The 16,604-nt window shown below is 36.8% G+C and overlaps 1 protein-coding gene across 1 annotated transcript; it reads right to left on the reverse strand.

Moving 5' to 3' along the window:
- Nucleotides 1–3,716: 3,716 nt before the first annotated feature.
- LOC107596077 (protein TBRG4-like) lies at nt 3,717–14,564 on the reverse strand. Its single transcript, XM_016286695.1, has 12 exons — nt 14,469–14,564; nt 13,688–14,120; nt 13,424–13,605; nt 11,859–12,003; nt 11,547–11,721; nt 11,248–11,405; nt 11,026–11,136; nt 10,805–10,949; nt 8,085–8,327; nt 7,817–7,928; nt 7,616–7,730; nt 3,717–5,042 (listed from the first exon to the last, which is right to left on the reverse strand). The coding sequence occupies exons 2-12, from the start codon at nt 14,090–14,092 to the stop codon at nt 4,941–4,943; spliced, it is 1,893 nt and encodes a 630-aa protein (XP_016142181.1). The 5' UTR covers nt 14,093–14,120; nt 14,469–14,564; the 3' UTR covers nt 3,717–4,940.
- Between the last annotated feature and the right edge of the window lie 2,040 nt (nt 14,565–16,604).

A 16,604-nucleotide genomic window follows, 5' to 3' on the forward strand; every position in this document is an offset into this window, starting at 1 on the left:
TGTCGCTCTCATCACCCCTCCCTTCCTCACTGCTGTGTTGCCTCATAACCTCGCCCCCCCCCCCTCTCTCTCTTGCTCCCTCTCTCCTTCCCTCCTGCAAGTGGGTCTTGGACAATGATGTCAGCAGATTTCTGTATCTCTTGGAGGCTGGGGGTTAGTAATACAAAACACAGCAGGCAAAAAGATAGAGATGCTGTGCACTGAAAAAATTAAATCTAATCTGATAACCATGCTGAAGAAAAAAAAACGTTTAAACCAGCCTAAGCTTGTTGGTTTTAGCTGGTTTAAGATGGTCTCCCAGGCTGGCTAAGCTGGTGTTAGTGTCAAAAACCCCTCTAAAACCATCAAAACCGATTGGGAGACCTGTTAAAGTTGGTGTTTTGGGATAGTTTGTGTCCTCCCGAAATTGGCTCTCCATCAGATATCAGTTAATATCGAGTACATACAAATAATTAAAATTAAAATTATAATGGCTTATTATATAGTGCTTAATAAAACTAATTTGATGATAAACTGTTAGTAATAATATGTCAATAATTGAATATCATTACTATGTTAATTTAATAACTAAAATACATTTAATACTTGATTACATTAAAGATTGTTATAAATACATGTAAGCTAAGTGCAAATTCGTAAACTAAGCTATCAGGACAATCTGGTATATGCTATGCTAGATAAGCTAACTAAAACAGACATCAATGTTCATTATAACATAGTTCAAACTAAATTTATCATATCATGATTTTGTAGGAATTGTAAACAGGCATTAAAAAGAGTTCCCATTAAAAGCAATTTGAGCCAGTAGGATTGGTTGGGGTCCTAATGGAGACTTTTTTGAGGGAGGAACTGATTTGTCACCACATCGGCATGAAATGGAGGTTGCGATTATTGTGGTGTATATCCAAGTGAAACGGATTCCCAAACAAGAAAAAATGTAGGGTGGAATTTAAAGGGATAGTTCACCCAAAAGTGAAAATACTGTCACCCTCATGTCGTTACAAACCTGTAAGACCTTTGTTCATCTTCGGAACACAAATAAGGATATTTTTGCTGAAATCCGAGAGCTCTCTTACCCTCCCATAGACAGCAAGGGTCCTACCACGATCAAGGCAAAGAAATGTAGTAAGGACATCGTTAAAATGGTCTATGTGACATTAGTGGTTCAACCGCAATTTTACGAAGCTATGAGAATACTTTTTGTGTGCAAAGATAACGAAAACCTCCACGTCACCTGGCACCATTTTGGAGACTAAACACGACGCATATGCGTGCTTTGACCTGAACGCAAACAACCTTGCTGTCTATGGGAGGGTCGGTCAGAAAGCTCTACAATGTAGTCAAAAATATCTTAATTTGTGTTCCGAAGATAAACTAAGGTCTTACGGGTTTGGAACGACATGAGGGTGAGCAAATAATTACAGAATTTTCATTTTTGGGTGAACTATCCCTTTAATTGTTTCCATCGGGAATCGATTGGATTATTGTTGTTTGCTATTCTTGCAATCTCATGTGAGTGACAGGTTGCTGGAGGGGGTGTTGTCCATTCCTTGAGTCACACATCATCACAGATGTTAATGATCATTATTAAATATTTAATAATGTGCATGGATAAATGGTAATAAACACTGCAATATTCCATACAAGAAATGTCAGTTTTATTTCATGGTGTCTTAAATATTAGTGCAGTAAATAGTAAAAAAAAAAAAAAAAAAATTATTTATCCATGCACATCACTAATTTTTGTTTTTTTTACATTTACAGCAGTTAACAAATGACAACGATCCAGTCAATTCTTAATGGACACAATCACATCCCTCTCTACATGTTTTCTTGTTCGAGAAGACATTTCACTTCAGTTCACAGTAAGGAAGAAAATACAAAAGAAAATAATGCAATTTCCATTTCATTGCCAACTTTAAGACCAGCAAAACAGCGTTGGGTGTTATTTTTTTCAGCAAGAAGCGGTTACATGACAGCCATACAAACTAGTAAGACTGCAGACAAACAATAAAATCTTGTTCTCCACTTCCCTCTCTCTCTATACAACACATAGTCACTCCCCAGGGAGCACTTAATCGGTTTTAGCATCATGCATTTGAAAAATGTTTGTCCCATGCAGAGATGTGTGTTTGGTTGTGACAGGTTGTTAAAGTGAGATACTGTAACTAAAATATATTGTGCTATATAATGAGTTGAAATCATAATGCAATTTATAAAACAGTTTTGAAGTATCTTAAAATGACAAAGAAGTAGAAATACTCTTTCAATGACAATGTTGTTTCAAATCAATGAGATAAAAACAACATCTTTAAAAATCAATGTAACTGCGCTTCATGAAAGTGAGAGTGAGGGATACTGCAGTAAATTTAGCTACAGCGTACAGGGCTATGTTTCCACGGCAACTGTGGGGGAGAACTCATGGATGCTTTAGAAAGGGAATCCAATATTCAGCAGGTTCCAGCACTGGCAAGACTAAGGGACTTTCCTGAGTTTTTCTTCTCTTTCTGCCTCTCACTTTCTGTTTCAAACATCCGGATCTTTCTCTGGAATTTTAGGGAACTGGATGACTGGAACAGCCATACAGAGTGATAAAAGTACTATTCACTTCTCTCAATACATTTATATATATTGAAAGCGAATTAGAAAAAAGACAGACACATAAAAAGATGACTGTCTAATTCGATTAAATTCAGAGAATAGGTTTTCCTGGTAAAATTATGGATCAGTTTACTCAAAAATGCCCAGACACTACATGAAAAGTATGTTCATATGTGCTTTACTGTAAAAACCATGTGCATTAATAGGGAGTTCGTGCTGCTTTTTGCTGCTACAACAGTATAACAGTTTTTATGCAGGCCGGTCAAGTTTTTTGACACCAGACTCAATAAAACATTTGAAATGTGTGCTAAATTCAGATGACCCAATAAAAAGAGACAGGAGAGGGCCGTCTATCATAATAGATAACTGGTCAAATAAACAGAATGAGAGATGTGTGGATCAAATAAGGAAGAATACTCGTCACCTTCCCTGTAGCCTGCAGAGAGGTCAGCTCTCCTTCATTCTTCAAGGCTCTTCAGAGGGGCCCCTGCATAACTCAGTCTGACTGAGCTAACCCGAGCTGGGGTCGACCTGCCCTTCAAGGTAAGGAAGACAGAAGGACTAAAACAAAACCTTGTTTCCTCTTGCGCTGATGTCAATGCCTGGCTATACAAACATGCAGTGAAAGCCCTTACAAAAAACCAATAACCTATAACTATACATGACAGGGGCTGAGCTCATTAATGTCATATAATGCAAAACAACAAACACATTTATAAGTAAACAAATCAATAACAAGCTAATTATTTTGAACCAGAGCTGTATTTTTCTTATAGCTAATGGCAGTGGCATTAATGCTATGATGCATGATTCCCCAAAGAACCTTAAAGTGAACAGTTCTTTAAAAAAGAAACTTTTTTTGTCATTGTGTAAAACATTTTAATATCACAAAGAAAGGTGAACAAGGTGAAAGAACGGTGAGCTACCCTTGTGTTTACCCTTCTGTGAACTTATACATACACCTGTACCCAACTTTGTTTTGGATGTGCACACATTTTTGATATTGTTTTGAGTGATTTAAAATGAAAATAAGACTGCATATTTCAGCCAACGTCAGATACACCTAAATATTTATTGTTAATTGATAGTAGACCGCTCATTATTAAAAAGACGTTTATTAGATTCTGATACATATCAGGACATTTGCTCAGCACCACAAACCATAACTCGGTGTCTATGAAGTCTTAAATCATAGTAACAGAGAAAAATAAATTAAGACCAGTACACATTTCAACAGACAGTCAGCATTAGCAAACCACATTCGGCAAAATACAGCCACGAGTCACCATATGCTTTTTGATGAAAATACGAGATTTGATTTTATTAATAACACGCATCGCAAACATGGAGGTGAAAGTCTTAAATTAAGAAATCCATTCTCTGCACAAAATCTTTCAAGATTTGAACAGGAACATCTGTTCTCCATGAAGACTGATAAGAATATGTACTTCAGGTTTACCTGACAGCAAATAACAGGTCTGCAACTAGGTCTAAACATACCAGAATGCAATAACGACCTTTCCAAAATAAATATTTAAAGGAAATATTTTTTTAAATCCAATATGTATTCTTACATACTGCCTTGTTTTACATTTTTAATTTAATTACAAGCATATTCGCAAATATACAGATATCAGGTGAGGCAAGTAGAGTTATTTTACCTTTTCTTTTTTAATGACAACACCAATAGAGTGGTGCTTTCTAAGTCTAAAGAAATCTTAAAGTACTGAACTCTCAATCCCTTTCATCATAAATATTTCCAGCCTAACAACTGTCTCCTTGGCAACAAGGAAAGCCCCATGTGTTGTCTAGGCAACTGAATCAAAAACTGAAGGTGTATGTATTTATTATAAGTGGAAGTAGAGAGTGTGAACATCCAGTTGTTTGCGAGGACACAGACGATCAACACAAAGGTCTGACAATTTAGTTGTTTTCCCCTGTAGTGAACATTGCTTATGCCCTTTAGATCACTCGCGCTTTCGTTTCACAACATTCGCCTAGCTCTTTGGCTCAGAGTTTCTTTTTTGGGAAGGCAGCGGATACACGACTCTGTTGCTTCCGAGCATCTGCTGATTTCTGGAGGCTCTGCTTTCTGTTCCTGCAGAGATTGATCACAGCTCCCAGATGCATTTGATTTCCACTCTGATGTTCGGGTGGATCATGGGAATTGAGGATGCTGCAACGATCTCTTTGTTGTGTGTGTGTGTGTGTGTATATGCAGTACTCATTCAATATCTCTGTCATTCCCTCACCTGTAAGTCATGTTATTGTCTGGGGCAGTTAATGTCTATGAGCAGGCTGTGTCAAAAGCATTTAAAGTTATTGACAGGCTTGATGGCTCATTTAGCCATGTCCTCAGCCACTGCCTTCCCTAATTTGTCTTTCAAGTAAGCCACTTTCTGCCAGTTGGACTTCAGCTCCAGCCATTCAAAGTACGGCACCTGTAGGGGAAAACGTTGTGACACATCAGTATGCTTGAGAGTGAAAGTGTGGTCAAGTCATTTCAATAAAGGAGTCTGAGGGTGAAAGATTTCACAATGAGTTAAAATTGGTCATGACTGTTGATTCGTTGCATTGGCCAACTGCTTGGTTTAAAAGTGTCTGTATAAACTGTGCTATATATATTGCAACACAATGGACAATATAACTTTTTACCGGTTACATTTTGCCACAATTTTGCAGATGTGATGCAAAAAACAATCTCAGAAAAACAGAAAATGGAGAAGTGTTATGAACTTTGGCGTATTAAAATGGCTGTTGTCAGCTAGCGCATCAAATGGCAAGAGCATTATGCAAGGCCTGTGCTCAGTTGGAAGTAAAGATGAGTCCAGCCAACTCTATCTAACTGTACCCCAGGAGGCAGAGGGCTAACAGGATTGGCCTACATGCTGCAGACAGAGCCTGAGTCCTTTTCCACAGTTCTGTCTTTACCGCCACTATTTATAACCCAAAGCCAGGGGGGACTGGCATGTAATAGCTGTGACAATAGGAATAGAGCTAATCAGGCTAACTACACCGGTATTATAAAAAGGAGAGTATATCAAATAAGAAGTGCTATTGTGAGTTGGAAGACCATCAGTAAATGATGTATAGCTGATACTAACCCCTAATGCTCATGTAACTTATCCCTAATTAAATGATGATTACAAAATTGGCTTACGTTTGTGCAGTAAACACTGCTGACCTTGCACTTCATTAAAACTTATTTACAAGATAACTATAATGTTAAAGCTGCAGTCCGTAACGTTTTTTTGGTTAAAAATGATCTGAAATCAATATTTGAGCAAGTACATAAGCCAGTGTTCAAAACTATCACCTTACTTTAGCCCGATTCACAATGGTTAGCTTATAATAATAATGTTTTCTAATTTGAGTGGTACGGATAGGTTTTCGCGGGAAATTAGAGCATGCTGCTGCGTCATTACGTCACGTCTGTAAACATAAAGAAGTTGGCCCGGCTACTAGGCTATCGCATGTGAGGATCCAGCAGGTGGCCGATCGTTTATAGCCTTTTCTCACAGCAGCTGGAATAATTTAATGTATTATTTTGATGGCAGATTGTAATCCATAAAGGATTATATGTTTATGAAACACATGTGAATGCAATTAAATTATATTCCAGTTATAAATGTGCTTCTGATTACAGATAGCCTGGGATTACAAAGATTTGTATTTGAAAGAAAACCAGTTCAAAGGGAGCATCATTTGCTTTTTGGGTTAAATTAATTTCTTAATATGAAATTCGAAGAGTATGACAATTAGATTAGACTGTGCAGAAATTGAAATCTACACACTATACTCCTAGTCACCAATGCTGATGTTAATATGAATCATTTGAGAAAGCATAACAATAATAATAATTTGAACGGTTTGATGTGATAATAGCTAACCAATCTTTAGAGTCAATCACCATTGGTAGCGAGATTTATGGTAATGCTTTTTTCCTCAGTTGGTCAGAACAAACGTGGCAGACTTGTTAATTACTTGTTCAGATGGCAATATACGGTGAAAATTCTTATTTGGATCATATATTCCAAGAATTAGGCTAGAATCTGTGATTGCGAAGTACAGTAAATATCCACACATACTCTTCAGAACATTCGATTCATCTGCGCTGGAGCTGTGCCGACTCACAACCCACGCAAGCTAGATAATTCCACACACAGCTGCAATTCAAGGTTTTCAAACAGAGATGGCAACAAAGAGGCAAAAATTACGGACTGCAGCTTTAACTATAAAGTTTCAATACTCGTTCTAAAGGGCTGTTTCGCAGCAAGTATAACTATAATGATAAATGTTACAATAATTGTTCTAATTCTATGAGAATAAAGAGGTCATCACCACAACTACTGTACAATAGAGACAAAGAGGAACACTATTGTTGGAATCACGTTCAGACTTTTTTTTTTTTTTTTTTTTTTTTTTTTTTTTTTTTTTTTTTTACTTTAATATATTATTTTATTATTTATTTTTTTATTTTAAGACTGCCAAACCATCTAATTGACTGTCACATTACCTTGGTTACAAATGTTACTTAATATTTTATTTTATTTTGTTTTGTTTTTTGTTTTGGTGTGTTTTGTTTTGTTTGCTGGGTTTAAGTACAAATGCAAACCGACATCTTTGGTTCATGCTTTTTTTTTTTTTTTTTTTTTTTTTTTTACAGTCGATGAACAAAAACATTAAAAGCCATTCAGAATGTACATCAAAGCTTAAACGGTTAAAGCGGCAAATGACAAACTGCAGTGCATACTTATAATAAAGTTAAACAGAACTTAATTCAATGAGAATCGTGAAGTGAAAACACTACAGATAAAACGATAACACAGAAAAATGATAGCACTGGAATCATAATTATTATTATTATTAAGAGTAAAAACATGGTTAACCAATCAAAACCCATTTTTCAATAATTATCGATGCCAAATGATATGAAACATTATATCGTGATTAATGTTTTTAGCTATATCGCCCAGCCCTACATCTCCTATTCTTGTATTTCACTGTGTCTCACCTCCACCACTAAAAACCCAGCCAGCTGTAGGTGGCGTTTCTGCATGGCAAAGCGGCCCAGAAGATCCTTACTCCTGAGGCAAAAGTTAGGAAACTCCCAAGCCACAAATGCTATTCTGCAAATGAACAAACACAATTGACATATTTAGAATATCATCTCTGTATGTGAGCTTAGGACAAGGCTTTTTACTTTAACACTCACCGTCGAGCCCCTGCAGGTAAGGCATCACTTCCACCGCCTCCAGGTAAATGAAGGGCTTTCAAGTTCTCCAAATCAATAGGTTTATTTTCTGAATCTACCACAAGTTCTCCGTCTGTGGTAAATACAATCAATAGATTCACAAATTAAAAGGATTAACATGTTCTGTTAGATTACAATTTAAGGATTCATGAATCAGATCTATGACCCCTGTTACCTTGAAAAAAAGTACATAACTCGCATCGCTCTGGTGTTCACAGTTGCTACTCACCTATTGTCCAGCCGTATATGGTTTTGACAGAAATGCGGAGGGCCTGTGTCCGGCTGTTGGTCAGGCTCTGGAGGGCTGTGTGTAGGCTGCTCTTCAGGGGGGTGCTGACCTCCACTTTGCCCTGGGGAGCTAGCAGCAGCACAGCGGGGGATTCAATAGTGATTCCTAGAGGCTCCAACAGAGCAAAGGCAGAGATATGCAGCAATTTCAGTCGATAGCTGTCAGTCCGATCCACAATGCCACCTGTTGTTGGATAGAACAGGAAAACTTTAATGATATCATACGACTGCAGACTGACTATAGTGCACAGGTTGTCCGCCTTGTTCACTAGTATGAACTGTCCTTGTATGAAAAGAAGTGAATGGTGATTGACATTTATGTTTGTGTTCCATGAAAAAAAAAAATCAGCATACAAGTTTAAATAGACATGAGTGAATAATTAATTTCATCATATTAAAAATTTTCATTTTGGGGTGAACCATTTTTTAAAATGGACTACCATTCAAAGGTTTGGGGTTGGTAAGTTCTTTAATTTAAAATTTTTATTATTAATTTTTTTTTTAAAAAGTTCCTTACGCTCACCAAATCTGCATTTATTAAAATATAATTGAAATATAATAAAAACAGCAATATTGTGAAATGAACATTCAAAGGAACAGAATTATTTGAAATAGAAGGGCCGTGTATGTTAGATCTTCCTTTCATGAAAAAAAGACAGATACAGCGGGTAAAATATGTATTGAACACATCACCATTTTTCTCAGTAAATATATTTCTAAAGGTGCTGTTGACATGAAATTTTCACCAGATGTCGGTAACAACCCAAGTAATCCATACATACAAAGAAAACAAAACAATTAAGTTCTGTGTAATAAAGTGGAAAGACACAGGAAAAAGTAATGAACATGAAGAAAGGGAGGTGCAAAAAAGCATGGAAAGCCAAGACACCAGCTGAAATCTATCAGTAATTAGAAAGCAATCCTGCCCCTAGTCAGTGGAAATTAATATTAGCTGGTTTAGTCTCAACCGATGGCCTATAAAAAGGTGTCTCATTACCAACATGTCACACTAAATATGTCAATGCCACGCATTGGTTACAGAAGGATTTTTCTATACTTCTGAATGTTCCATTGGGCACTGTTGGGGCCATAATCCGGAAGTGTAAAGAACACAATTTCACCATAAACCGGCCATGACCAGGTGCTCCTCGCAAGATTTCTGACAGAGGAGTGAAAAGAATTATCAGAAGAGTTGTCTAAGAGCCAATGACGAAAACAAAACAATTAAGTTCTGTGTAATAAAGTGGAAAGACACAGGAAAAAGTATTGAACAAATGAAGAAAGGGAGGTGCAAAAAAGCATGGAAAGCCAAGACACCAGCTGAAATCTATCAGTAATTAGAAAGCAATCCTGCCCCTAGTCAGTGGAAATTAATATTAGCTGGTTTAGTCTCAACCGATGGCCTATAAAAAGGTGTCTCATTACCAACATGTCACACTAAATATGTCAATGCCACGCATTGGTTACAGAAGGCTTTTTCTATACTTCTGAATGTTCCATTGGGCACTGTTGGGGCCATAATCCGGAAGTGTAAAGAACACAATTTCACCATAAACCGGCCATGACCAGGTGCTCCTCGCAAGATTTCTGACAGAGGAGTGAAAAGAATTATCAGAAGAGTTGTCTAAGAGCCAATGACCACTTGTGGAGATCTTCAGAAAGACCTGGAATTAGCAGGTACAATTGTTTCAAAGAAAACCATAAGTATTGCACTCAACCGCTGTGGTCTGTATTCACGCTCACCATGCAAGGCTCTATTGCTGAAGAAAAAGCATGTTGAATCTCATTTAAAGTTTGCTGCACAACATTTAGACAAGCCTGTGAAATACTGGGAGAATACGGTCTTGTGCGATGAGACCAAAATGAAACTCTTTGGATGCCATAATACACACCATGTTTGGAGGTCAAATGGCACTGCACATCACCCCAAAAACATCATGGTGTGGCACTGGCAAAATTCATATAATTGAAGGATGAATGGAAAAAATGTACCGAGACATTCTTGATAAAAATCTGCTGCCATCTACCAGGATGATGAAGATGAAACAAGGGTGGACATTTCAGCAAGCCAATGATCCCAAACACACAGCCAAGGAAACTCTCAATTGCTTTCAGAAAAAGAAAATAAAGCTGCTAGAATGGCCCAGCCAATCACCTGACTTGAATCCAATAGAAAATCTATGGAAAGAACTACAGATCAGAGTTCATAGAAGAGGCCCACAGAACCTTCCAAATTTGAAGACTGTTTGTGTGGAAGCATGGGCCAAAATCACACCTGAGCAATACATGTGACTAGTTTCTCCATACAGGAGGCGTCTTGAAGCTGTCATTACCAACAAAGGCTTTTGTACAAAGTAATAAATACATTTCAGTAAATGTTCAATACTTTTTCCATGTCATTCCATTTGAGAATGAGACCTGGTGAAAATTTCATGTCAAGGGCACCTTTAGAAATATATTTACTGAGAAAAATGGTGATGTGTTCAATACTTATTTTACCCGCTGTACAAGAAAATGAGGCTATACTGCCACCATGTGTTTCTGATGAGAACAGCAAATGATATTAATCACTGTGCAACAGAAGAAATGTGAATTCAATAGTTGTCCCAAAATGAAGAGTACAGCCTCTTGAATATTTTTAGCACATTCATTCCTACGCACCTGCAAGTTTCTTCTGGAAGTCATACTTTGTAACAGAGGAGATATAATCAGGATTGGCCTGGTTCAGCACACACAGCGACCAGACCACGTCTGTTTTCAGGAAAGGCTCTAAATTCTGAAAGGAACCTTCCAAAGTTTTGTGTACCTATAGCCACACAAAATAAACACATTACATACATGCATATCTATATATCACTCTTACTCTTACTATTACTGGTTACCTTTTGGTAAAACTCCTCTCCTTTGCCGAGTTGGAAGTTGAGTTTGGCGAAAGATATGAGGAGATTACACACCTGCAAAGTGCTGTAGATTTTACTATTACTCACATAGTGCTGAAAAACAACAGAGAGGGGAAAAAATAATAATCAAACTAAATCTAAGGTTGCCTTCAAGGAAAGTATAATTTAATTGGTGGTTTGGATTTGATAAGAAATGATTCCAACCTGAGCAAAACCTTCAAATAGAGGCAAGTGCAGCCACTTGAGAAGGGCTAGAGACTTGGCACAGCGGGTTACGTTGAGGGAACTCAGTTCTGATAACCTAGGCAATAGCTCTGCTGCAATTCTCTGGAGCACTTGTGTCTGATGAAAATTCAGCTTACCTTTTTATTTAGAGAAAAATGAGAACACAATTAAATTTTTAGGGTTATTTATTCAAGTCTAGACAAAAAGCTGTTTAATGAGGTTAACTGAAAAAAAAAAAAAAAAAAAAAAAAAAAAAAAAAAAAAAAAAACTCACTGACCATAAGTGTATGCAATGTCAAGCAGCAATGGTGTTTTCAGTTCAAAAGAGGGTTTCTGGTTCAGGTGGTATGAGAGAGCACGTAACAAAGGAACGGCCCGTCTGTTTTGAGAGGCCAGTGCAAATGCCACTCTCCGGATATCCTCTGCACTGAAGCTCTCTGCTAACTCCAGAGCCTAGAAAGCATAAGATACAGTTCAGTGTTTGACAGTCAAGTTACACAAGCCTAATGCAACGTAACGCAATTTCAAAAGTGTGTTCAAATATGTTTGGTTGACTAGCTGGCTAAAGGTGTTTGTGTGTGTGCACTCACTTTGTCCTCCAGTTTGTCCATGAGAGAGGGGGTGAAAAGCGAAGCACGGCCCATGAGAATGCTGACGGTACGACTGTCACACAGCTCTGTCCAGCGCAGCTCCAGTTGTTTCAGCAGGGCTGTGGTAAGCGCTTCATTTTCATACCTTTCACAACACAAACAACAACAACATTATGAGAACAGACCAGCTGCATGACCAACTACAGAATCAAGAACTTAAGAAACTTTTAAGAAAAAAGATTGATGTAGGTACTCATGCATATCAGTTCCTTTCAAAGCCGACACATACAAATGCTCAAAAGTTTGGGGTCGATAAGATTTTTTTGTTAAGAAGTCTCTTCTGCTCAGGAAGACTGCATTTATTTGATAAAAAAAATACAGTAAAACAGTAATGTTTTTTTTTTTACATTTTAAAATAACTGTTTTGTGTTTTAATATATTTTGAAATGTACTTTTTTCCTGTGATGGCAAAACTGAAGTTTCATCATCATTGCTCCAGTCTTTAGTGTTACATGATCCTTCAGAAATCATTACTGATTTGGTGTTCAAGAAACATTTCCTATTATTATTATCAATATTACAAATGTTGTGCTGCTCAATACTTTTGTGAAACCATGATACCTATTTTTAGGATTCTTGGAGAATAGAAAGTTCAAAAGAAAAGTATTTATTTGGGAAAAATATATTTCAATATAAAATTCTTTACACTCACGTTTTATCAATTTAATGCATCCTGACTGCATAAGTGTTAATTTCTGCAAATAAATATCTTACAGAGCCCGAACTTTTAAACAGTAATTGTATCATTTAATAGAATTATTTAATAGAAATCAAATAAATTCTAAAAAAAAAAATATATATGACTGGGATATGAAAAAAATAATAATTCAGCTAGTTGGTCAGATATATGAACGACTAGTCAGTATTAAGGAAGTTCTGTATGATTAGTCAGATTCATATCCACCAGAGCAATGAATATAGGCGTCATAACGCACACAAAAAACATTTTAATTAGCCTTTCTGCATGTATATTAAAGGGGTCATATGATGCGATTTCAAGTTTTCCTTTCTCTTTGGAGTGTTACAAGCTGTTCGTGAATAGATAAGATCCCTGAAGTTGCAAAGACTAAAGTCTCAAAACCAAAGAGATATTCTTTATCAAAGTTAAGACTCTGCAATCACAATGCACTGGGTCAGCTGGCCAATCAGAGCAGACGGCGCTTGTCAAAGGAGGGGGCTTTGTTGAAAACGACGTGTTTGAGAGAGGCGGGGCATAGAGGACCTACAATAATGTACAGTATTTGAAAAATAATGTTTTTTTTTTTAACATTAAAGCATGTCAACATATGCTGTTACACCAAACACACCAAATAATGATCTTTAAAAAAGCAAAAAAAAAGCAAAAAAAAAGCCTTTAAAATTGTACAGCTAATACAAAAATCTATAATCAACTAGTTTATAATTTCACTGACTATTAGTCATCCCTAAAATGTTAAATTTTAAATGATCATGTGGTAAAAATTCCATTAATTAGAATCAAGCTTTGTCAAGCATGTGAATCCCACCCTCGTCTTCGCTGAAAGGCTACCCAGTCCACCAGGTAGGCCAGGTGACGGTATGTGAGGCGCCGGATCCTCCAGAGCACTTCATTCTGGATGGAGCGGAGTAGAGGGGCATCAGAAGGAAGACCCAACATAGTGAGAGCACGTAGAAGACCCACCAGAGATCCATTCCACACTGAGGACACCTGTGAGAAAACCACAACAAAGATAATCTTCTACTGTCTTGATATCAGTTACAAGTGGACTTTCTATTCAATCTTGGGTTACCTGAGATTGTACAGTCTCCAGCATGCTCTCGCAGCGCGGATCCTGCAGGATTCCTTCGCCACCCTTCTCCATGACGCGCAGGTTCAGCTGGACTAGACACCTGGCAGCATCGCTGGCAGATCCGCCATGTTCTGCCCACAACTGAAGCACTTCCTCTGGGGTGGGTGCCTTTTCAACAAGTCGGACTAGTTGCGCTTGGTCATATGGAAAAACCGTCTCCTCCATTCTAGCCAGTTCATTGCCTTGACAGAGGTGCCTAGCAGAAGGTCGGGTCCAAGACAGGGACATCAGGCACACTGGCTCTGTCTGGTAGACTGTGGAGGTCTGTAGTCGGGCTGAGGCTGTGGCAGCCTGAGGGCAGCGAGGGAATAATCGCGCCCATCTGCACAGCAGTCTGGTGGTCATTTTGAAAAGGGCACTTCCTGTATTCTTCCTGTGGTGTTTTGCATTTAAAAATTTAATTATTTTACTAGTGTTGTTGCTTTCAAAAAAAAAAAAAAAAAGAGTATTGGGCTTCAACACTCTCCGAATATACTGAATCTAACCACGATATAAAGATCTGTCAAATGTCTAAATTACCTGGCTGTCTGTCATGGGTTAAAGTGTATTCTGACCTTGCCGATTTGGGCAGGCGCCGCAATAAGCTTACGAAACTGTCATCATTATAAGCAAGATTTTTAGGCGGCCCAGTAAACACTGATACTGATTCAATAAACATGTTTTAGCGAAACTGAACTGGACTTCGCTGTCACCACCGGTAGAGCAAATATTGCTTTCTTACCTTGTCAAATCAGCTTTTATAACAGCGGCGACGACATTCACATGGAGGAGCGATCTGTAGGAGTCGCGGAGGTTTTGCGTCAGTGAACCGGCAACATGTGATTTAAACAACGCATTGTGATTGGTCAGCATGCCTACGCGTTACAAAGAGAAACTGAGCCTGAATGGGGGTCAGTTTCCTTTGCAGATAATGTAAATTTCGAAATACCTTGTACATATATTACTGCAATTTTTAACAACATATTTTGGATTTAATTTTTACTTGTATATCCACACTTTCAGTTACTTTGGAAATACCTGCTGTGTGAATTTGGTGACCAAAGAAGCAAAATCAATTTTACCTTATTAATCTTATTTTCAAGTCAAAAACATAAATTCACAGGTTGAAATAAATAAATAAATAGTAATACCAATTTTATTCATCTGAAATTAAAACAATATGTACAGTCAAGTACATTTATTTATTTTAGCATTTCAATTCATTTTAAATGATCAGTGTTGAAATAAGTTACTCTAAAAAAAAGTAATTAATTACTAACTAATTACATCTTCAACAGGGTAAGATTATTAATTACTTTCTCTAAAATGTATTGCATTATTTATTATTAATTAGTTCCTAAATCTCATATCAACCTCGACCAGTTAAACAATAGGCTACAAAGATAGACATGAAACTGCTCTTTTAATTATTTCAAATAATATAAAATTGCGCAAGTTATTCTTGAGTTTGCCTGTGTATGAACATATTATAGCCAACACGTGTTACACATAAGGAGAAGATTTCTCTGTATATTGCCTCGTAGGCCTACTTGCCTTTCTGAACACATCTACTGGTATATGAACCTCAGTTACAGCAGGGAGCACGGGGGCACAAAGTAACGCGGGGTTAGTTGTAACCAGTGTTGGGGGTAACGCATTACAAGTAACGCGAGTTACGTAATCAGATTACTTTTTTTCAAGTAACTAGTAAAGTAATGCATTACTTTTTAATTTACAAGAGAATATCGGAATTACTTTTTCAAATAAGTAACACAAGTTACTTTTTTTCCAATTTATTGACTGACAGCTCTCCTGTCCCCATGTTGAGAGAAATAAGATGTTACTGTAGTTCTAAAATAAATATGAATATGCATTAATTCATCTCACTCACAAAAAACACACAGATTCCTCAAAATGAATAAAAATAATGCAACTCCGAATATGACGCAAACCTGCAATAATTAAATGTTAAACAACACAAATATCCTTTATGTATTTAATCCCATTCTATTAACCAATGTCTTTGCTTCTGACCTTCGATGATCCAGTTCAACCGTACTAATAAGCACAAATTACTCTAGACAAACATTCGTGTCTTTTTTTTATTGCTGAAGTGTGTTGAAATTTCTTCTTCTACATTCTACTGTACGGATGTATATTTACTTTCCCTTCAGCCTGAGGCTTATTCATTTCACTTTTGCTGTGAAAAGGCTTTTATAAAAATATTACTTTTTTTATTTTAAAAACAAACAAGCAAGCCCTGTCCAGATTTAAAAAGTAACGCAAAAGTAACGTAACGCATTACTTTCCACAAAAAGTAACTAAGTAACGTAATTGGTTACTTTTTTAATGGAGTAACGCAATATTGTAAAAGTTGTAAAGTACTTTTAAAAGTTACTTTCCCCAACACTGGTTGTAACACACGTGGTTTGAATATTTCCACACATGCTAGCATAACAAAAATTATGGTATTTACTAGTTACCATTTCAACACTATATAGAGAAAAATTGCGCCAAAATTCAAAAATCTTTTGAAGATATTGCTGAACAATTATTTTACCATATTAAAAGTACATTTCTGGCTTAAGTAAATTTTTCCTGTCAGTTTTTAGTATTCATTTAAATGATGCAAATCTGCTATTTTAATCTCCAATCTGTTATTTATCAGTTTAGATATTATTATTTATTTATTTTTATTTTTAAATCCTACGCTAATTAGCAGAAGACCAATTTTAAATTCCAGTAGCGCAGATGGGGCACGTTGTAACTGCATTACAATGTGCTATTCTATGACATTAGCGATGTAATTTACACTATTTACTTTAATTGATTTTAATGAGAAACAATGAGAAACAGGTGAATAAAGACTGACAGTCAA

This window comes from Sinocyclocheilus grahami, unplaced genomic scaffold, assembly GCF_001515645.1.
Source record: "Sinocyclocheilus grahami isolate Dianchi unplaced genomic scaffold, SAMN03320097.WGS_v1.1 scaffold11.1, whole genome shotgun sequence".
NCBI classification, from domain to species: Eukaryota; Metazoa; Chordata; class Actinopteri; order Cypriniformes; family Cyprinidae; genus Sinocyclocheilus; species Sinocyclocheilus grahami.